This window comes from Alexandromys fortis, unplaced genomic scaffold, assembly GCF_014885135.2.
Source record: "Alexandromys fortis isolate MF-2015 unplaced genomic scaffold, M_Fortis_MF-2015_v1.1 scaffold_134, whole genome shotgun sequence".
In the NCBI taxonomy this organism is placed as follows: domain Eukaryota; kingdom Metazoa; phylum Chordata; class Mammalia; order Rodentia; family Cricetidae; genus Alexandromys; species Alexandromys fortis.
Window position 1 is genome coordinate 1,901,254 of NW_026068007.1, and position 23,644 is coordinate 1,924,897.

Here is a 23,644-nt window from a genome sequence, read left to right on the forward strand (position 1 = left end):
ATATATAATGCTTCACTCGCTTTGACTCCAAACTCTGATCCAGCAGCTAGAAATACATCCGGCAGAGGAAGCGCCCTCCTTACTCGGTGTTCACTCTCTCTAGGAGGCATATGCTACTCTTCAATGCGTATTCCCCAGTGGGACACGCCTTACATGTCTGCAGCATGATGACATTTGTCATCGGGGATGAAGATGTCGTACTGCCCAACTTTGAGCCGGTAAATATCTTAGCAAACTTCCTACTTTCTCTCTGATTTCAAAAGCTTAAACTCAGTCTTATTTTGATTTTTAAAATGCATTTAGTTTACACCTCCTTTTCTAACCTATTAAACTATTCGTATATCCTTTAAGAAATCTTCAGATGTAGTCTGTAGAGTTAACAATCTGTAGGGAAACAAACAAAATTAATTTTTCTCCAACCAGTGTACCCACTGCTGCTCTGCTGGGCCTTTCATTTCTATCACTACGCGGGGAGATGCATTGGTCCTTTGGAAGGATAAAGCACCAGCAAAGGCCTTTAGAAGGCCATTTATAGCCTGAGCATTCCTCCCCGTTCCATCCTTTCCTTACTCTGAGGAGTTTAGAGTGCATATTCCCAGGATTATTCCCAGGATTCAAAGGATCACTGTGGCCTCCTGGAAGCATTTACCACCTCCTCCTCTTTCTTTTTTCTCTTTCCTCGCTACCTCTTGCTCCTTTCTCTGTTCTGAAGAGAAAATGAATGCAGCAAGGCCCCTAAAATGCTTCCTCTCGTACAGTGTCTTCTGTCTATGCGTGTGTCTAGGGAAGGTTGGAAGGTGTATTTTCTGCTGTTCGACTCTTGAAACGTCCTCACCTCTAATAACTGTAGCAGCACTTTCTCTTCAGGACCACTAGGCCATGAATAATGACACAGAGATTTTATTAATTATGAAAGCTTGGCCTTGGCTTAGACTTGTCCCTCTAGCTCGTAGAACAAATTAACCTATCTCTGTTCATCTGCATTCTGTTACGTGGGTTTAAGCCTCTCCTTCATTTTTTATGTCCAACTCCTTCTGTGTAGATTCACTCACTTGAATTTTTCTGTCTTCTTGTAATTTCGCCCTAACTTCTTCCTGCCTAATGATTGTCCATTCAGCTCTTTATTAAAGGTGCCTTGGTGAAGATAAAATGTACAAAAGGATTATCTCACATAAAACAATTCTCACTAAAAAAATATCAAGATGAAATAAACTAAAAACCCAAGAAAACAAGTTAAAAACTCCAGGCAGAGCAAACATGGGATTGTCTAAGGTAGCCAGAAGACCCTGTGGCAACACAAGGGTTGACTGGGTTTTCCCACATGATCTGACTCATGCCCCTTACGCTGGCTGGGCAGGACTCTACGAGTTTCCTCCAGGCTTCCTTCTGTTGGCTGTGCTGTCTTCTCTACATGTGTTTTTCATTCTGCTTGGTTGGCATTTAAGAAAGCACAAGTTGATTTCATAGCTGTCCTTTGTCTCCTTGTTTATTCTTGTTGTTTTGGTTGTTGTTGGTTGGTTGGTTGTTTCTTTAGAGATATGGGACAATCATTGTCCTAGGGAACCCTGTAGAGAAACAATAAAGATGGCTCGGTTTTCCTGACTCTATCTTAGCAGGCATGTGCTGCTCCAGACAACTCCAGCACCATCCAGTACATACAAACCAGGACAGTCCTCAAACAGTTCAGACTGGGTTGACTCCTGGATCTCTGTCAGCTTGGAACTCTTACTGTTTCTCAGAATGGATAGCTGGAGGGAGCAAGCAGCCCAAGCTAGTCCTCTGTCTGTTTTTGTTTGTTTGTTTGTTTTGTTTTTAATTTTGCAAGACCCTCTTCCTGGAATCTTCTCTAATCCTCAGTCCTCAAAATCCCAGTCTCTGTCAGCCTGACATCCTAGACAGCCTTCAGAACTAACTCTTGACACAATTGCTATGGCGTTCTCCCTGACCCCACCACATCCTAGTGCCCTGTATTCAGTACTTTTCCTAGGACTTCCAGCCTTTGTTACATGTCTCCCAGACCAGCATCCAACGAAATACTCAGCTATATCTACTCTCTATGAATAAAACAGCCTTGAATCAAGCATACGGTGGAGGATTTTTCCTCTCGAGGCTGAACATTTGTAAACTTGCTTGCCCTTAAATAGACGTGAGATCGGCTGCTGTACATGTGCTCTGTCTCCACAGGAGAGCTACCGATTTACAGAACAGTCTGTAATAATTATGAAAGCTATTGGAAATGTGATTGCTAGTTTCAAAGACAGAGGTAAATTGTCCGCAGCTCTGAGGGATCTACAAGCAGCCCACTATCCTATCCCCCTCTACAACAAAGAACTCACTGCTCAGCACTTCAGGGTAAGCAGTTCCCGGCCTGAGGCTCACAGCAGGGAAGCTCCCATCTGAAAGATGCACCAGATGAACCCCAAATGCTGAATCAGGGCAAGTGGTTTACATAGAGACTGTTTCTGGGGAAAGTGACTTCAGAAAGCAGGGAGGAATCTAGAGGAGTAAGATGAGAAAGGGAATGAAATTAATTAGAGAATATGATAATGGCTGCAGTGGGCTGCTGAGGCTCAGCCCTCCAGAAGCCCCTGCGGAGCTGGGAAGGATGTCTTCAGAAAGGAGAGGAAAGGCTGGCACTCACCAGCAGTGCTTCTGTCAGTTGTTCAGGTTGCCTTTAGGAACATTAGTCTTCTCACTCTCAGAACCTTCTGCTGGAGCTGAGTAGTATTCTGGCTTTCTAGATAGCCTGCAGGAAGGGAAGTCAGGCTACTTCTTCCTGGTTGTCTCCTGAGGAAGAAAACTGAGAGGTACTGGTCCACTCCAGCAGCATAGCAAGCAAGCAGCATCTGTTTTTACTTATTTTGATCTTTTTTTTTTTTTTAACCTCCATGCTATTGACATTCAGGCTAAATTATTTTTGTTAAGAGAACATCCTGGGCACTGTGGGATGTGTCACAGAACACTTGTTTTCATGGCATATGTCAATAGCACCCAATTTTGACAACAGAAAACATCTCAGACCTTATCACCTGACCTTTGAGGGAGGGGGTTTCAAAGGCAGAATGAAAAACACAGGGCATTCAACTAAACTGTAACTTTGTGTAAACCAACAATATTCACCTTGCTTAATGTAAGTGTGAGTAAAATATTCTTTGCACTAGAAGTATATTTTATCATTGTTCACTTGTAACTGATGTTGGATATTGTTGGCAAAGCAGAAACTAAGATTAAGCCCAGCCAAGAAGAGCCAAGCAGAGGGGAAAGAAACCATTTTACCGCTGTGTGAGCGTCAAGGTGGACTACAGTACGTGTCCCAGACAGCCAGCTGAGTGTGCAGTGGCCAATGCCCACATTGTCACACATTCAAACAGATGCTCTCAGCAGCGAAGAACAACTCAGCGCCATATGTCATCCAATCTGGATGTTGCCACTATTGTTAATTTTGTGTGTGTGTGTGTGTGTGTGTGTGTGTGGTGTGCATTGTGTGTGTGTGGTGTGCATGTGTGTGTGTGTGAATATTTTTATCTTTTTCAGGTTTTCCACATATCATTGTGGCGTTTAATGAAAAAATCTCAAGTAGCCAAGCCTCCTTTAAACTTCAAATTTGCATTTCGGGCTATGGTTTTAGAAATGGACTTACTGGATTCCCTCGTAGAGGATGCCTCTTTAGGTACTGACTCATTTTAAGTATCTGAGCATGGAAGTGATGATAATTTCAAAAGGGTAAGTTTAGCTGTTGTGTAGCAGAGACAACAGACCTGTCAGAGACCAGTGGAGCCCTCTCTAGGATGCTCCAGGGGCTTCCAAGGTCTGTTGAAAGATTTCCTAACCCTTACATGTACCTACAGGGGAACCTTGAATCCCTCCGAATTCGCCATTGACCCACCTGGTACGGATGAAGGAACTTTGAAAGATGTCCCAATCCAATTGCCTTCCTTCCTTCCTCTTACCACGTTTTGTTTCCTTTCAGTTCTGAGGGAAGCCTCTAGCTACTTTCTGATGGGAATCCAAGGTAGATCATGAAAATACCATAGCTTCATGCCCCTTCTTTCTCCAGGCATTCACCTGAGCTCAGTAGACAATGCAAAATGGGGTGTTCCATCCATCCTTGTGGAATGTTCTATGTATGAAGGATTTCACAGTTGTAGGCATTAAGATTTTTGGGAAGGAACTAAATATAAATCCCAATCCAGTGTTTGTCTTTCTCTTGCCAGCGGAATGGGTAGACATTAAATACTCTATGCCAATAAACGAGAAGGAGTATTCTCCCGAGGAAATAGCTGCGGCAGTGAAAATCCAGTCCATGTGGAAAGGGACTTATGTCAGACTGCTCATGAAAGCCAGAATGCCAGGTATGATTTTACATATGTAAAATGGATCCACATGTATAGGAATGGGTGTTCCATTATGTGATTAGGGTATTTTAGAGTAAGTTTGCTTACAGGACTAATTCAATCTATTAAGTACTGAAGTTCCTGGAGGCAAGGAACTGGTCAGAGTTTATGTTCTCATTCTCAGGATGAGAAGCAGTGTCTGAGATGTCAGGTACATGCAATGGATATTTACTGAAAGGATAAATGTCAAGGCTGGGACAAGGAAGTAGAAAAAGTACTTTCTGCCCAGGCATGAGGACTGGGGTTCAGATCCCAGATTCTGCAGAAAAGCTGTGCAGGTGTGGTGACCCAGCAGCCCCAGCACTTGAGAAGCAGATAGAGGGCATCCCTGTGGCCAGTTGTCCAGCCAGTTGAGCCACATCAAGGATCTCAGGGTTCTGCAAGAGACCCTGCCTTGGTAAATAATAGAGAGCAACTAAGAAAGACACCTGACCTCAACTTCTGGCATCCACATGTGTGTGTGCACATGTGCATGTGCCTATTGCACACACGTGTCCACACAGATGCACACATGCACTAAGACCACATTGAAACAGATGTACGTGCCATGAATCATTGAGAAAATGATCGGCTTAATTTCCAACTCTTCCGCGAGTTCTTTTCAGCCATCCCCAGTTTGGTTGCAACAGTTTCCAGTGTAGCTTCAGCCAAGTAGGAGATTATTGTACATTCTCAGACTGACTGTCACAGAGGTGAATGAAGGAGACCAGTGCTTCTGTGCATGAGGCAACAGAAATGTGTTTCAATATGCTCTCACATTTGTGGAGTGAAATGTCTTCAGGTATATCCAATGAATTGTGGGGGAGAAATGCCTAGTTTATCAGATGAAAATTCAAAAGGTGTTTTCAATCATTTCCATCATATGATGTCCATTGCTATTTTGAGAGGAAAGATTTATCTAGGAGAGACCTTTTTACTTTACACAAACGTTTTGTTATAAAAAATACATCTATGGAAAATATTTAATGGCAATATTGAAATGTTTATCTAGGGAGTGAAAAGTCAGGATACCAAAGGTTATTTTTAAAAGCATATAGTAAATAGTTTGCCATAGGAAAACAGTACAGCTGCTACTGCACTCTTATAGTCCCAGCACTCAGGATGAGGGCAGAGGATTGCTAGTGTTAGTTTGAGGCTGACCTGAGGTGCCATGTCCACTTACATTCATCGAATGAATCTCAGGGTCACACACCCGTGATGATGAGTTTCAGAGAAGCCATCCAAACAAGCAAGGCTTTGGCTCTATTACATCAGCATTACAGCAGATAAATAAAGGCTGTGGTTCCGATGTCATATCCTGAAGAGCAGCAACGACAGTCAGGCAGGACAATAAGAAACTCTGGACTGCCTGTTTTGGATGCCTTGACTTTGACCCCTGTGGGTCCATTTGCTGTGAAGCCATTTGTGGACAGTGCCATAGATTAAGGTTCGTGTCATCCGTCCAGGTGTGTTCTTTAGAATAATTGTGTGGTTGCCTTTTCTGAACTAAGTTTTTCACAGGAGTTTCTGGTATGACAGAAGATCTCCTTAGGTAAACTGTTTCATGCATCTCTTAAATAACATCCAAGAACCCATCTGTTTTCAGGCTAAAGATGAGAGGAAACAGTTGAATACTGTGAGCAGTGCTCTCCTCTAGACATTAGAGCACTATCTATGGTTTAAACATGACTTTACCTTACGAAACTGGAGAGCCTGGAGCCATCTTCCTCATGGATTCTGAACTCTGCAAACACCGTGGCCAGCAGAGTGGGGATCCACAAGAGGCAAGAATGAAATCAATTTCAATAGAACTCAGTGGCTGGTGCTGGTTCGAACTCTGAGTCTCACTCTGGTAGTTTATTTTAGGCATATTTGAGCACAGCACAATTTGGAGAGAAGTTTCCTGGTGATAACTAACACAGTCCCATGTGCACAATAAAGTTTAAGACATGACTACTTCAAAACTCTTTTTTTTTTTTTTTTTTTTTTTTATAAAGTGACATTTTCCTTAAAGATAGCTTCTGTAGGTTAACTGCGGAAGACAGGCTCAAGATAAGCAAGCTCATAGGTTCTGGGGTAGCTGATGCGGCCTGGCCATACAGATGGCACAGAGGGTATTGGACTATTAGCCACACCCCCTCACAATCTTCTGGCTGAAAAACAGATTATATATGCTTTTCCTTGAAGGGACAACCATGTGTGCTTGACATTACTGGTTTTTCCATTGCTTATCTGTGAGCCCAAAGATGTACATGCCTCCTACAGGGAATTTCAGAGTTTTTACCTGCGAAATGAAGGCTGTTCGTTGTTCAGATATCTTATGGATTTAATATTTACTCTTATTGTTAATGTTATTATTTATTATTACTATTATTATTTTTATTTAGACACGAAGGAAAATGCCAGTGTTTCAGATACACTTCAAAAAATTTGGGCAGTACTAGAGATAAATTTGGAGCAGTATGCACTTTCTCTCCTAAGGTAAAAAACGCTTCTAGATTCCCAATAAAGAACTGTTTTGTGTGGCCATAATGGCCTCTATCTGAGATAACACCTGTGATGTTGTGAAAAGGATCCAAGATTCCTGGTGCTTTTAGGCTAGATCTAGATTCAGGCAGGAAGGGAGGAATCCATCCCATCAACTCCCACCCTGTTGCGGAAGTAGCCACAGACTCCCTGCAGGGAGCAAGCAGATCTCATGATTCATTTTAGTCAGTTATGTGAGCCAGAAAGCATAGAGGAAGAAAATTCTAATCTTACACTCTTGTTTGTGTCCTTAGTTTTTCATCATTGAATTTTCCAAACTGATTGCTCACGTTAACTTCACAAGCTTCCTTCAAATTTCTAGTCTCTATCTGGATCCTTCAGGGGCCTCAACCTAGTTTACAACTGCTTTGCCTGCTTCCTTTCCCCCAGATATAGAGCTTAAATATCCAGCCTTATTTTCCATGTATGAAATTAAGTACTCCCTTGCTTGGGAATTACATTCTCCTTCAGTTAAAATCCTCAGATAACTTCAAGTGCATTTGAAAGGTGTTATTCATGACTGACCCACAATGCTTCCCTTTCTTGGTACCACTTGCTACAACTCACACAGTGTCTCTTTGACCTCAACCGGGAAAACATTGGTGTCTGATATTTTGCTATTTCAAGGGTTACTTCTCTTTTGTAACAGGAGCTTCTTTTAAAAATGCTTTGTCATTGATATCCAAGTTGTTTTTCCATTTCTAGACTAATGTTTAAAAGCAAGTGTAAGTCTATGGAGTCTTACCCATGCTATCAAGATGAAGAAACCAAGGTTGCCTTTGCTGACTACACGGTCAACTATCCAGACCAGCCACCGAATTCTTGGTTTATAGTCTTCAGGCAAGTGGTGCAGGATTCCATCTTCAGACGGCACGCAGTATTAAGACATGCAGTTTCAGGCATAATAGTAAAAGTACCAGCCCCTAGACTGCTTTCATATTTGCTTAAAACTTTTCCATACATATACACATTTTTTTCTCCATATGCGATGGGATGTCAGAGAATTTTATCAATTGTCCTTATATCAAAATAGGAAAATGTAAACAGTTTATAGATTTTTTTCAGTCAATACGTTAGCATGATAAATCAGTCTGTTTCCAGTATAGTTAGACAACATTTCTTTCCAAGCAGCAGCATACTGGGGACAAGTCATGAACGTCGTACAAAGTGGGGGTTTGCTTTTATACATCAAAATAACACAGTAATAATAACTTGAAATAAAAAAGATCCACAAGCCTTTTAGTTATTTGCAATCTTAAAGTTTCACAAAGGCTCGTTGGTTAAACTCTACTTAAAACGTTATGAGTTCCACTACTAAATCTCATGCTTCTGTGATTACAGAGAAACGTTTCTGGTTCCTCAAGACATGATCTTGGTCCCTAAAGTATACACAACACTCCCGATCTGTATGCTGCATGTTGTCAACAATGACACGATGGAGCAAGTGCCCAAGGTCTTCCAGAAAGTGGTGCCGTACCTGTACCCCAAGAACAAGGTAGGTGCCGAATGTATCCCCAGCTGTTCTAACAGCGGTGAATGGGAGCCCAGAAGCAAGTGCAGCAGGTGAGCTTGCAGCACTTAGGAGGAAGAGTCCACTGTTTTAGCGACCGTGAATGCTGCAGCACACTTAACATCCCAGGAAGGACACATTGCACACGCCCATTGTTGAAACCAAAGCCACATCGATTTTAAAACAGAAGCGGCTCCCGGGAGTTTATTTGGTCCTAAAATGAGAAAGGCCAGCCTTGCCTTTATCTCATGCATTGCCTTTGTTCTGTTTTTAAGCATGGCAGGGCGGGGGCAGGGGGTGATGAGGGGAGATCACACACCCAGCCCCCACCCTCAGTCTTCAAAGATGGCAATATTTTTATCAGGCCAAGAGTCACTTTAGGCTGCCTGCTGAATGGATGGGAGACCTCGCCTTCAATCAGATGTTTCCTCTCTGGATATTTTAATCTCTTCATCTTTCCACTAGGGAATCCCCCCCACTAGGGAATCATGACAAACATAGTGGGCATAGGCTGCAAATGAAGAACTGCTTTCGCTCCCAACTTCCATTCTTTAACCTTGTGGTTTTGAACTTGATAATCTTCCCCCTCTGGATTATGTGTGTGTGTGTGTGTTTTTAAATTCATTTTAGCCTATAATCTCATGCATCATTTTATGTAAATTAGGCTTACCTCTCTAATGAATGTCTAATAAATATTGACTTCAGAAAGATGAAGAATATATGTAAAAATATATCAATTCAAAAAGCTCCTTTGAACTATTTTCAAGATTTGGGGAAACATTTTTTAATAAGAAAAGTAAAATTTCTTTATTTTTTATTTTAAGGCAAGGCCCTGCTATGTAACATTGACTGTCCTGGGACTCATATAGATAAGGCTGGTCTCACGTTCTCAGAAATCCGCTTGCCTCTGCCTCCTGAATGCCAAAACTAAAGGTGTGCCCAACACACCCATCTAAAATTCTTGATAAGACAACTTATTCCAACTGATTATTTATATATGTATGTATCCATATGCATAATAATATTTTAAAAATTGTTTTCACTGAACTTATATATAATATAATTCAATATAATTCTAAAAACTCATTATTTAGTAAACTCAATTTTTCTTTTTTTTCATGAGATAAATTTTCTTGATTTGGGCATCAGATTTTATAAAATTGGAAGACAGTATCAAATTGTACGTCGTATCTTAAATTATTTTTACCTTATATTAAATCAGACAAGTATCATGTCTATAGTTTATGAGGCAATCTGGTAAACAATATGTTATATGGATGTAATCTGTATTTGAAATTATGTTCTGAAGTATAATTTTCTAAAAATTTATGTTATTAAAATCAACAGAACAGTTATTTTATTTTTACTTAGCCATATCATTTTAATTTATGGTCATTATGTTTACCACTTGTTGTAATGATATTCACATTTTCTTTATTTCAACAACACATCATTTTCCACACATCAAGCATGCCTTTATGAACTTAGTTTAACTCATTGTATTCCCTCCTGCTTCATGGCCTAATAAATGACATTTATTTATTTAAAATAATTATTAAAAAATCCCAGGATTATGAAATTTACCTTACCCATGAATGCTGCCTTCTACAGCAGGATGTCTTGTGTTAAGTCCAATGTTAGAAAAGAATGCAGGCCCTTCCACAACAAATTTGTTTTTACACGTAGACAATTTTTGCATTGTCGTTTATTAAATTTGACTTACATTTCTGATTAAAAAGAAACAACTTAGTTTGTGATCACCAATATTAAAAAACAAAAAAGCTCAAAAGCAAGGAGATTTTTTTTCTAAATCAATGGCTCTCAGAATTCCTAATGCTTCAACCTTATGTATGGTGATGCCCAAATATAAAATTATTTTCATTGCTGCTTCATAACTATAATTTTGTTATGAATCTTTATGTAAATATGTGTGCTTTTCAGTGATCTCAGACAACCCCTGCAAAAAGTCATTCATCCCCCAAAGGGATTGTGGCCCACATATTGAAAACCACTGGTCTAAAGGAAGAACCTACCAAAGTCATAGATGCCATCAAAGTCTGGAGATGATCTTTCTTTCACCAAATAAGTTATATCAATATTAGTCACTGGTATTTAATTTTGGAAGGGGTATTTAAGGAATATTTAATTCACAGGTTTTGGTGTGTGTGTGTGTGTGCAGTTTTGAGTTTATTTTTTAGCATGGTTGGCTCTCTAAACTAGGTGGAATTCTCTCAAGGATACAAGTTGAGTCAAAATGTAGATGCGTATTTCATCTTCATTCAGCTGTTATTTCACATGGCAAATTCAGATTGCATCAAGCATTCCCATCCCTCTCTGATGTCTTCTGCCTTCTGTATCTATCTGTATTTTAGTGAGAGAAATGGGAAGGCTATGTAAGAGAAGTAGACATCCGTGAACAGAGAACTAACTGTGGTGCTTTTGCGAGGGGTGGGGGTGGGGTGGGGTAATCTTGTCATCTTTTTGGGAATGTTACCTCAGAAGAAAGCTGATGAAAAGAAAATTATTGCTTAAATCTTTGCACTGTCGTCTGTGACTGTATTAACACTGTATCACCCTGAAAAGTTTGAGAACATATGTGTAGCATATTATGTCAACATAAAATGTTTGTCTTTCAAGGTGCCTGTTTTGTCTATAAAATTATAGTGTCAAAAGTTAATGAATCAAGGATAAAATAGTTATCTTCAGATTTCTCAGGGTTTTAAACATTTATTGACATTTAAATACACACACGCACGCACACACACACACACACACACACACACACACACACACACATATCCAGAAAGGAAAAGGAGAAATATATAATACTTCCCAAATATACAACATCCTAGAAATCCATTTTCATAAAATGTATTGGGTCAGTAGTTTACAAAACAAATCATGGATGACACTACTGTAAATTGAAGCCCTCATCATTTCTCTATGAGGTATTTCTATCCTTGTATCTTTACCATTAAACAATTTGATCTGGCACTGATGAACCATCTTGATGTGATGTCCCAGAGATGGTCTCCAGAGACAGACATCTTCACCCATACAGAGGATGTCTAAAGCTAGTGAACAGATAGATATAACGTAGCCCTGGGTGCTAACCATCCTGGTTACCTGACTAGAGCCCTAATCAGGAGACATCCGGCCCCACGTGAAGTCAACAGCTTTGCTACTATTTACTTGTAAATTAGTTATATGATCTAATGAAGTTGTTCTTTCGTATAAACTCATGTTGGCTTGAAGGAGTCTGCTTTGTTCCTTGGATTTTCACCAGGCATCCTTTGAAGCTTGATGAGCTAGCTCTCTTATTGGAAAGAGGCTTGCGAATATATATGCTTCCTCACTTAAATGGACACTTGTCTTCCTACTTCTGTCATAATCCCTCAAAGACTGAACTGTGGGATTTAGGAACTGACCTGTGAGATTTTTCAGAGTTTTCTTCTTTACAGCACTGGGGATCTAACCCAGGGTTTCACAGAAGCTAAGCAAGCATCCTACCGCTTAAATACACCCTCAGCCCTAAGATAATTATTTCTAAAAAGGATAAGCATAACATTAATGGCTTGATGATTCTTAGGAGATCTTGGACTCTGTGGGGGTATCAACGTAGTGGCATATTTATGTCAATGTGTGGACCACATATTGGAGAGACTCATGGCAATGTGAATCCTGTATGTGTGGCTGCCTTCTCTTTCAGAAGGGATACACGTTTGTGGCTGAAGCTTATACTGGTGACGCTTATGTGTCAGGCGCGCGCTGGAAACTGCGGCTCATTGGCTCCTACATCCCGCTTCCTTTTCTCTCCCGAGAGTCTCCTTGCAGCACCTTCACCATAAAGGAGATCAGAGACTACTACATCCCTAATGACAAGAAAATCCTGTTCAGGTACAAGTATATAATGGACAGATAAATGTGTTCTTTACATATCAGTAATTTTTATAAATGAATTCATAATCTTATGGAAATAACTAACACTAGCAGGAATAGATGGATGCTCGATCAAGCCTACACAGTTTCAAAGAGTGCCAATACTATTCTTGGGCTTTGTTTCACACCACTTTCACTATTGAATCTTCCTGGTCTCTGTAGCTATTTGACTTTCTCCTGGTCCCGCTCTATCTGTAGCCACTCTCTGGTCCTGGGCGGGGCTGGGGATCCTTGTTTGTCACTCCAGCCTTCTTTTCATGCTCACCTATTCACACCCCTTGAATTGTCCTAGTACCAATTCCGCTTTCTTTCAATAATTGTTCTTTGGATTCTAATGCTGACACACCATCGCCTCACTGTGGGTCTCCTCCTCTCTTCTCAATGCTCCTACACTACTTCAGGGACTTCCTCATATTTGTTAGCTAAAACTGTTGTTTTTGGAGTCTGGGACTCCATGATACCCCTCTTAAGACATTGCACTGCCACTCACTCTCCCTTCTCAATTTATTTGTCTATCCTTACTACTCACATACATATTTACACATGCCTATAGAATGTTTTTAATTTTCCATTGACTGTAGAGTAAAACTCTAGCTGCATAGTCAATATTGAATGCCCTTGTCCAGGCGGAAAGTGGGAGCACATGAGGGAGAAGGGGGGACCCGGTAAACATGAACTGAGCCACACATTGGGTGCCAGATGGGGGGGAATGTGAATAAAGAAATCCTGTACTAGCTCCTAATATGGTATACTAAAGTGTTCTTTATTAAAAGGGAACTCACTGATCACATCAAATAGCCAGGTGTGGCGAGCAGGAAGCCAGAGGGAGAGCGGGTCGTCCCACGGGCCTTTTGGTACCCAAAGCCATGCCCAACCTGGTCCAGCCTCTCAAAGGCCGTTGGCTGAAGGAGGTTCGCCATCAAACCACTAACCAGGGCTGCCTCACAGTAGAACAAAAGGTTTCCTCCAGACATGTGAGCTGTACTATTTCATTTTCCTAGCACACTTATTTATTTTGTGATATTCCATCCTCATTTTGCTACTTTGAAAGAAAATTACTGATAATTTTCAAAATGTAAACCTTTTGCATTAAAGTGCCCCGTATAAGTAGATGATCCAGTTGCCATTCCAGTGGTAAACATTTTATGTAATGTATACACATTTTAGGCGATTATCTGTTCATCAGCCTCTATGAGAATTAACGTTTTTAATTTAGTTTCACTAAAAATAGATTCTTCTCTCATACACTACACCCCGACCACAGTTTCCTCTCCCTCCACTCCTCTGAGCTCTCCACCTCCCCAATCCCCAGCTTTATTTATTCTCCGTTTCCTCTTCAGAAAGAGCAGGCCTTCTAAAGAAGACAGCCAAACTAACTGGAGGCCAGACACATGCCCTTTCAAACTGGAGTCTAGACACATGCCCTTTCAAACTGGAGTCTAGACACATGCCCTTTCAAACTGGAGGCCAGACACATGCCCTTTCAAACTGGAGGCCAGACACATGCCCTTACAACATGGGAAGAAGCACAGTGTCTAAGGCATAGTTGGCCTGCATTAAGCATTTTTATAAAATATTCTTCCACATGAATTTAGAACACACATTAAATATCTAAATGTCATTCATAATCAGACAACTAACAAGCAGTCACAGCACTTTGTTCTTCTCTCTTCTAGCCTTTCTTTCTGGTCATAGTTTACCAAGAATCATGACAGTGAGAACATGGTGGTGCTGACATCTCGTGCAGTCTTTTGTTGTGATCATTTATCAATAACATCTAGATGTCTTTAACTTTTTTACGGCTGTCCAGTCACCACTCGTGTGAATACTCGGCCGGTTACTTGGTCAAAGCCATGGTGGGCATGATCTATGATGCCTAGTTTTAAAAAAATCTATTATTTTCTATGTTTTATTGTATTGAAAAGATATTTTAAAGGCACAATGCATTGGTGAGTTGGGTTTTAGAGGGAAAAATGTAAAAGCAGACTGCTTGTTTGTTTCCTGGCTGCCCAGACACAAATAATCAGACAGAAACTATATTAATTACAACACTGTTTAGTCAATAACATAGGCGTATTTTTAGTTAACTCTTGTACCTTAAATTAACCCATTTCTATGATTCTGTGTATTTCTAGGCTGTGGCTTACTGGTGCCAGTATGTTACTCCTTTGGTTATGGCATCTTTTTCCTTCAGGAGCTACATAGCATCTCTCTGACTCTGCCTACTCTCTCTTTCTAGCTCTTTCAGTCTGGCTATATTCTGCTAAGCCATGGGCCAACACAGCTTTATCACTTACCAATGATAATAAAACATATTCACAACATACAGAGGCGAATTCCACAGCAGTAAAACCAAGTCTTTCTGATAAAAATTTAACAAATAATAATACTCTGCCTGATTTTTTCCTATAATTCTTATTTAATACAAAAACTTTCCCCCTTGAAATTGTAAAAAAAATTAAATCAAAGCTAAATAAGTAATAACATTCAAACACAGAAAAAAATATATATAGTACAGCCCTAAGCTCATGTTTCAGCTTTATACACGAACATATTTTATCTCTAGGTAAAGACGCAGAACATTCTGACATTCTGATTAGAAGCACACTAAAATGCAGACATTAAGTTGGGGGTTTGCTCTCAGTTTGTCTTCCTGTAATGTATTTTCAACATTGCCTATAAGAAAGAAAATAAGGAAAGAGGAAAGCACAAACTAAAAATGGAATGATTAATTTACTTTGTTTACTAGTGTGACTAGTTTGCTAGTGTGACTAACTTGTTTACTAGTGTGACTAGTTTGCTAGTTTGACTAACTTGTTTACTAGTGTGACTGACTAGTTTGCTAGTTTGACTAACTTGTTTACTAGTGTGACTAGTTTACTAATTTGACTAACTTGTTTGCTAAAAGCCATGGAACCACACTGAGGCCAATTACAGACCAAGAAGTGGTGTTTAACCTAAAGCTAAATTAGTCCCAGGAGCTGGTCTTAAAGGTGTGGGATAGAGAGGTGAGGAGTTGGGGAGCAGGCTGCTTGAGGAGTGTGGAGTGGCTCAGCGTTTTCTGAGAATGGAGGCCAGTTCTCTGCAAAGTGCATTTCCAGGGTGCAGTATGGAGTGACCAGGCCAGAGAGATTCCTCCCCTGAACCTCTTCTGGAAGGCTCTCCTAACACAGGAACAGAAAGCTTTAAGAGTTTTAAGGAAACTGGCGTTGTCAGACTTGTGTGAAAAAAAAAAATGTGTCTATAAATAGCCGAGTGGCAGTGGTATACACCTTTAATCCCAGCACTGGGGTGGTAGAGGCGGGTGCATCTCTGAGATCCAGACCAGAGCGATTTCTAGCACAGCCAGGGCAACACAGAGAAACTGTCTTGAACAACAGAAAACAAAACAAAAAAATGTCTATAATACATGAAAAATTAATTAATTGAAAAAATTAATATAATTTCTAAGATGAAATATATAGCCACATTATCATGAGATTCTATTTAATTGTTCAAGGTGTGGACTATGGAACATATTGACTCAGGCAGCTTCTTGATGTTGACTGGGATGAAGGGGAATGTGTCAAAAAGTAGAGGAGCAGTTGGACAGCTGTAAGATAGCACAGGTGGTAGCCTTGGTGACTGGAAGCAGGCAGTCTGTAGGTCCACTACAGCTGCCCTGTCAAGCCTACGACACAACACTGAGTGGTTGAACAACAAAAATTTCTCATCTCACAGTCGGGAAGTTCACTCTGGAGTCAAGTTGTCCCCAGGGAAGGTGTCTCTAGAGCATTCAGGAAAGAATCTGTTTCTTGTTTTCCTCTCGTCATTCCATGGTTTGCTAACGTTCTTTGGCTTGTGGGTTCATCACTCAAATCTTCATTTTCATCTTCATATTGTGTTTCATTTTGTGACTGTTTCTAAATTCTGCCCTATTATTCTAAGGCCACCAGCCATACTGATTTGGCCTCATCCTTTACCTTATTTTATAATGAAAAACCATTTCCACATGAGATGACCTTGTGAGGTCTCCAACATTGCTTCTGTAGGACAGAGAGATACAGTTCAACAAACCAGAAGGAGGTGCGTGCATCTGGAAAGAATGTTTTAAAACATGGAGGTTAAATGGCCTTGGTTGATTGGGCTTGCCTCGGGAAATGTCTGAATGGCATCATTTATGTCAGAGGAGGACACAGGGCAGTAGCTAATTTGCAGGGTGGTCAGTAGGAAGACTTCTTGTTTGTAAATATTAGTAACAGCCACATGATTCTAGAGAGGTAGCTGAGCTAGAGGCTTCAGTTTAGGAACTCTGATCCATTTGATGGCACAGAGAGCCTGGGGAACTGTAGAATGAATGTTGCTTCCAGTCTGTGAATGAGAGCAGAGCCTTGCTTCTCTGACATGTGTGAGATTATCAATGGCAGAGGGGCCTGAGAAAGCAGACCTGAAGAGAAGGGACGGTGTGAAGCTAATTTTCCCACACACAGCAGGTGTCTAAAGACAAGGATCCCTTCAACTCTGAGAGACTCTTCTAAAAGGTCAGAAGATAAGACTAAAAGTTCCCATATGGGATGCACACATGGTTGGGATCCTGGCCAGTGTAAACCAAGACTCTGGATCAGTACCAAGCATGGGAGAGGGAGATGAATTAGTGAGAAGAGCAGGGTGGGGACCCCAGAGAGGGGCCCACCGAAGGGAAGGCAGGTCACTCTGGAGGGCAAAGTGATGGATTTTGCTGGTTCACTTTTTGTTTTATTTGCATCTGCTTGGAAAAAAAAAATCTACCATGTCTTGAGCATTTGTGAAGAATTACTAGAGAAAGAAAACAGCAGAAATACCAAATAAGGGTGAAACTCACAAAGGTCTGCTTCCCTGAACTGTTTTTTGTCCATTGGTATGAATATAAGTGACACGTGGTGGTGGTCACATAACTCTCAAGGATGGTGGCTTGTAGGTGTATCCTGTTCCATAAGTGACTTCCTGTCATACTTAACAAAATGATACATTTCCTACTTGGAGTTCTTCAGCAGTGGAAACACACTACTGTTTTTCTTGACTGTCATTTTGGGCTCATTTGTCAAAGTCTGTGGTCACTCTAACATCTTAGCAAGTCCATGGGCCTTACAAAGCTGCCTTACAAAGACAATCAAATGAGAAAAACCACACCATTTCCTTTATCAGCTCGAGGGAGAGATCGACGTTCTTGCTCACAAAGCCAAACCTTTCTTTCTCACCACAGGTACTCCATTAAAGTGTCAGTGGCCCAGTGCATTACAATCCAGGTCCGCACATCCAAGCCCGATGCCTTCATCAAGCTGCAGGTGCTGGAAAGCGAGGAGACCATGGTGAGCACCCAGGGCAAAGGACAAGCCATCATCCCTGCCTTCTACTTCCTGGGAAGTGAGAGAGCACTGAGCTCCCAGTGTAAGTACCTGCCTGGCGTATGGCTGCCTGCATGAACAGATGCTTGTGTTGCTGTGGCATCTAAAAGGCTTAATTTTCAATGTAAAACAAAACTTAACACTATACTTGACCCCAGTGATGCCGTTGTAATTATGTGTTTAATTAGGCTCCAAAACCAGTAGATTGGATATGACTTTCCCTTAAAGACTTCTTAGTGAAAATTTCTTATACATGAGACTGCTTTTATTTTTTTAAAGATGTATGTATGTATATGAGTGTTCACATACATGTATGAATGGACCATGCACATGCCTGGTCCGACAGAGGCCAGAAAAAAGAGTCGGATCTCCTGGAAGTGGAGTCACTGGTGGTTTTCAGGTACCAGGTGGATGCTCAGAAATAAACCAGGATCCTCCTCAGGAACAGCATACAGTCTTAGCTGATGCATCATCTCTCCAGTCCCACATGGGCATCCTTTTTTATTTTAAATTGATTTTTATTGAGCTCTACATTTTTTTTCCGCTCCCCTCTCTGCCTCTCCCCGTCCCTTCAACCCTCACCCATGGTCACCATGCTCCCAATTTACTCAGGGGACCTTGTCTTTTTCTATTTCCCATGTAGATTAGATCCATGTATGTCTCTCTTAGAGTCCTCATTGTTGTCTAGGTTCTCTGGGATTGTGATTTGCAGGCTGGTTTTCTTTGCTTTGTGTTTAAAAAACCACTTATGAGTGAGTACATGTAATAATTGTCTCCCTGGGTCTGGGTTACCTCACTCAAAATGATGTTTTTTAGCTCCATCCATTTGCCTGCAAATTCAAGATGTCGTTATTTTTTTCTCCTATATAGTACCCCATTGTGTAAATGTACCACATTTTCCTATCCATTCTTCAGTCAAGGGGCATTTAGGTTGTTTCCAGGTTCTGGCTATGACAAACAATTCTGCTATGAACACAGTTGAGCACATGTCACATGGACATTCTTAATAAATATCTCTAAGACGAGAAAATTTGAAAGGATGCAGTGGGTTTTTTCCTTCTTAAAATAAGCATGTCCTTTAAGGTACACTGTATTCTATAAGTGTATATGTAGCTCATTTAGTCAGTAATACCAATGTCCATCAAATATACTAACATAATGTTTCTCCTTTTTAGCTAGCAAGCAAATTCTCTTATCTCATACTTCACCTAAAAAAGAACCAGAAGTAATGACAAAGAAAAAAACCGGGCAAATAGGCCAGAAATCCTTTAAGGGCAGACCTGGGAGTGTGGCGGTAGAGGTAGGTCTGCCCCTGCTGGAAGAAGAAGTTATGAATGTGCCTACTATAGAAGAAAATTCTAGCACAGCACAACAGGTACATTAACTGAAAAAAAAAAAAGAATTTTTTAGGGCTAGGAAGATGGTTCAGTGGGTAAAATCTACATATGTGACTCCAGGCTGGGACGCTGAGCCAAGCAGATCCTAGAGCCAGTTCGGCTAGACGAATGCAAAGTTCTGCATTCACTGCGAGACTGTCTTAAAAAATAAAGCAGGGAGTGACTGCGAAAGGAACTCAGAACTGACTCTGGCCTCCACGTGCGCATGCGGAGACCAAGTGTGTCTAACACACAGGTGCACAGGCACACAGAGTGAGCAAACCACAGTTGTCTGTAATTTGGTCATACTGATCCACATGTGCACAGGCACACAGTATGACCAAATCACAGACACCTGCACCTGATCCACATGTACACAGGCACACAGTATGACCAAATCACAGACACCTGCACCTGATCCACATGTGCAGAGGCACACAGTGAGAAAACCACATTCAAGTGCACCTGATACACATGCACAGTTACATGGAGTGACCAAATATATGCAAAAAAATCCGGACTAATCTAGCACAAAATATAAACAGGAATGATGTCCAAGGTCACACTACATAGACATCATTACAGGCAGATGGCAAACTAAAAAGAAGAATGAATCAAGTGGTTGAGGTCTTAATTATCATGGACACCCAACTGCCCAGCTGAGACGAGAATGAAAAGCAGTTAGGAAGAAGGTGAGTCAGTCAGTGATCCAATTGAAACATTCGATGCGGGCCTCCTGGAAAACAATGCAGCTGAGGAGCAAAATTAGAATCGTATCTGGGGATTTGAGATGTCTCATTGTCTTGGTATACCCAGGATATTTTACTGCTTCTATGTATGTGCCTCTGAGCACCACGTGTGTGAGTATTCCCATACTCATGTGTCAAAGCACACCACAGAAAGCCAGAGGACAACCTCTGGTTGGGTTCCCTGCGTTCTAACTTATTTGTAGCAGGGTCTCTTTGTTGTTTGCTACTGCTCATGCTTGGATTAGCTAGCCCAGATTTCTAGGCAATGTTCTGCCTCAGCCTCCTGTCTTGCCACAGGAGCACTAGGGTTACAGCACAGCCACCACACCCAGCTTTAGAAGCATTCTTGAAATTTGAACTCAGGTCTCTGCACTTTCAGAAGTACCTTACTCACTCAGCCATCTCCCCACTTCACTGAGAATATTTTAAAAGATGTGTTTGGGGCTGGAGAGATAGTTTGTGGTTTAGAATGCTTGTTGCTCTGGCAAAGGACACAAGTTTGGTTTCCAGCACCCATGCAGAAGCCCAGCTTCAGAGACTGAATCCTCTCTTGCCAGGCAGGCCACCTGCACTCATTTGCACACATGTATAAAACTAAAGTAATTATTTGTAAAAAGATGAATATTTTGTGATAAAAATTAATGAGTGCTTCAATAAAAGTCAATGCCTTTAGATATAGACATAAATATGTAGTATTAGCATAATGTAATAGCAAATACATTATTAATAATGAATAGTTTAAAAGCCCTAAGTGTGGAAACATGATAAGCTAAATAATCTTTTACTTTAAAAGAATAGCAACTAAGAATTTATGAAACATAGCTAACTCGATGAGTTTTAATAAAAACTCTACAAATTATGCTTTGTCAGCAACACCAATGTGCGTTCAGTGAAATATTTACTTCAGTTAATTAGTGAGGCATGGATGATCTGAAACGTGAGCCGAGCTAATGCGATGAGAGGTAGAAGTGAGCTGAATAATAGCTCACTGAAGAGGAGACAAGGTTGTGAGAAGGATGAAGAAATAAACCAAGAAACATGCAAACAAAAGACCTCCAAATGAATAAAAAATTCACTAGTTTCACATTTTACAATTCTAAAGTATGTATGCTACTCGTAAGACCAAGAAAAACACAGAAGGCATGAATGTACACTCACTGGAAATGGCACAGGATTTCACAGCCATGGAGTAGTGTGGACAAGTCTGTGCTTGCAGTCAGACACTGGGGCAGGTGTAAATAAGGGACTGGTGGGCGTGAGGAGTTTGACCAAACTCATTCATTAGAAAATAATAATCTGAATAAAGCGATAAAGCAATAAAATTACAATTATAATAACATCAAAGTTTTCATTACTAAGTAGCATGTGCCCTCCTGGCTTATGCTCAACCTGTTTTCTCATAGAATCAAGACCACCAGCCCAGGGGTAGCTCCACCCACAGTGGAATGGGCCCTCCCACATTAATCACCAACTAAGAATTAAGATAATGCACAGCAGGCTTGCCTGCAGCTTGACTTTTATGGAGGCATTTTCTTACCTGAGGCTCCCCATCTCTCACATGACTCTAGCCCTGTGCCCAGTTTGAAAATACCTATGCATCATGAGGTTCTTCCCTCTGGACTCCAGATTAGGCACACACATCACCAAAACACTGGTTTCCAAGCACAAACAAAACACAAAGAGGTCCTTCATTAAGCAGGGCAGAGACAAAATGGCTGAGTCTGAATCCTGAATTGGGCAGAAATAGCAGCAAATAGTTTTGCAAGTGTTAGAGGAAAAAGGGAGAGGTCTGTGCTAGAGGGAGTTCGGATGTGTTGATAAGTTCTGATTGGTATTTTAATTAGGCTAGTCAAAATAATGAATTTGGCTTGCTGGAACTTGGTGCTTGGAGAGTTGTGTCTGGCTGTTCAGTCTCAGGAATAAGTCAGTGGCCAAATAAGGGAAGAGACCTTGGTGACTAGCTTTAGGAATATAATCTAACAATTCAGCATGGGGGAGAAGGGTTAAAAGGCAAAACCTTTCGGTGCCCTGTTTGTCATGCTCAGGCCTGCTAGAGCCCTTCACAATTAACATAAAACTAGCCAGCATAAAAAGAAGGATTGATTTAAAAAAAAAAAGAGGTGAAACCGTTAATTAAAGGAGGAAAGGTAACCTATTAGAGGCTAGGGGACTTGCTTCTCCTTCACCACAGCTAACGCTATAAATAAAGGTGGATTCCAGATACACTGCAGATTTAAGTAGGAAAATTTAATCCATAAATATAATAACAGTTGATGCAGGACACTGGCTTTATAACTTGAGTACAAAGAAAAGAGACCCCTAGAAGCCAACCTCGTTGGAAAGATCCTCTCAAGCTCTGCAATAACATAAGAAAGCATGGAAATGTCACAGAGATGAGATTTTACTTTATGCCATCGCACTGCTTAACAACTAGAAACGTGGACGACAGAGGCAGTGGCCGGGGTGGAATGTTAAATGCACTCTCACTGTGTGTTAGAGGTTGTCTTTGTTATTGTATTGTTGCTATGAAGAGACACCATGACCAAGGCAACCTATAAAAGGAAGCATTTAACTGGGGGCTCACTTACACATTCAGAGTGTGAGACAATGACCATCATGGTGGGGAGCATGGCCGAAGGCAGGCCTGGCACTGGAGGGATGTAAGAACTAACATCTTCTCTGCAACTTGGAGGCAGAGAGACTGGGCCTGGCATGGGCTTTTGAAAGCTCAAAACCCACCCTCAAGGACACACCTCCTCTAGCAAGCCGCACTTCCTAATCCTTTCCAAAACAATTCTACCAGCTTGGCCCCAAGCATTCACATATATGAGCCTATGGGGACCATTCTTACTCAAACCACAACAGAAAGTGGTGGCAAACATGTATCAATTAGTTAACCTATGATTGTATGATTTATAAAATGACACATTATAAGTTTGACCTAATCTGTCTTTCAGTGCGCGTACTGTATGGGTTTTTTTTGGTTGTCCTGATTCATTGCCCTCCCTTTCACAGTGCTACAAGTACATCATACAGTGCTTGGTGATGTTTAACAGCTGGCCTCTCACAGAAACGCAGCAGGTGTTTGTTCAAGCACTAAAAGACTTAGAGAAATTTGATAGCAGAGGTATGTTACCCTAAATAATTTAAAAACATTTATTTTATTTTATATGTAAGTGTGTTTTGCTTGCATTTATATAAGGACACCATGTGTTTGCCCAATGCCTGTGGAGGTCTAAAGAGGGTATTAGATCTCCTAAAACTGGAGTTCCAGATGTCTGTGAGCCTCCATATAGGTGCTGGCAACAGAACCTTGTTCTGCAACAGCAACCAATGTTCTTAATATTAATACTAAGACATCTCTCCAGCTGCACACTTTAAATATTACTCATGCCATTTATATCTTACATGCTGATCACAGAATTATAAAATGTTATCGCTCACAGTGTATAGTCTCATATTTTTGTTATATTGATTATGTTTCAATATTTTACTATATAATTTATGAAAAATAAGAATATTTCATCATTATAGCCTTGCATGTTTATAAGGTCATGTTTTGTCTACTCAACAAAACTTATGCACCAATTATACTTGTGAACGTTTCAAGAAATATACAGACAAATTTAATGTTTATAAAATTCTATTACCCATTGTTGCTAGGAAAGAGTAATAATAACGATATACTCGTTTACGACATACATCTTTAATTTCAGCGCCCAGGAGGCAGAGGCAGGTGGATCTCGGTGAGTTCAAGGCCAGTATAGTTTCCATAACTATAGGTATCTAGGGTTGCATAGTGAAGCAC

The 23,644-nt window shown here is 40.7% G+C and overlaps 1 protein-coding gene across 9 annotated transcripts in view; it reads left to right on the forward strand.

The window, feature by feature from the left end:
- The window catches only part of Adgb (androglobin), a 113,031-nt gene that overhangs the window by 70,895 nt on the left and 18,492 nt on the right, over nt 1–23,644 (forward strand). For 5 of the 9 annotated variants that reach the window (XM_050161643.1, XM_050161642.1, XM_050161649.1 and 2 more), the window contains 12 exons: nt 104–218; nt 2,185–2,352; nt 3,535–3,670; nt 4,215–4,352; nt 6,761–6,854; nt 7,605–7,739; nt 8,241–8,394; nt 12,119–12,306; nt 17,570–17,754; nt 18,887–19,086; nt 22,852–22,963; nt 23,553–23,582. In XM_050161643.1, the coding sequence (XP_050017600.1) occupies nt 104–218; nt 2,185–2,352; nt 3,535–3,670; nt 4,215–4,352; nt 6,761–6,854; nt 7,605–7,739; nt 8,241–8,394; nt 12,119–12,306; nt 17,570–17,754; nt 18,887–19,086; nt 22,852–22,963; nt 23,553–23,582 (1,655 nt within the window). The remainder of the gene's footprint in view (nt 1–103; nt 219–2,184; nt 2,353–3,534; nt 3,671–4,214; nt 4,353–6,760; nt 6,855–7,604; nt 7,740–8,240; nt 8,395–12,118; nt 12,307–17,569; nt 17,755–18,886; nt 19,087–22,851; nt 22,964–23,552; nt 23,583–23,644) is intronic. The other 4 variants (XM_050161646.1, XM_050161645.1, XM_050161647.1 and 1 more) reach the window with 4 other exon arrangements.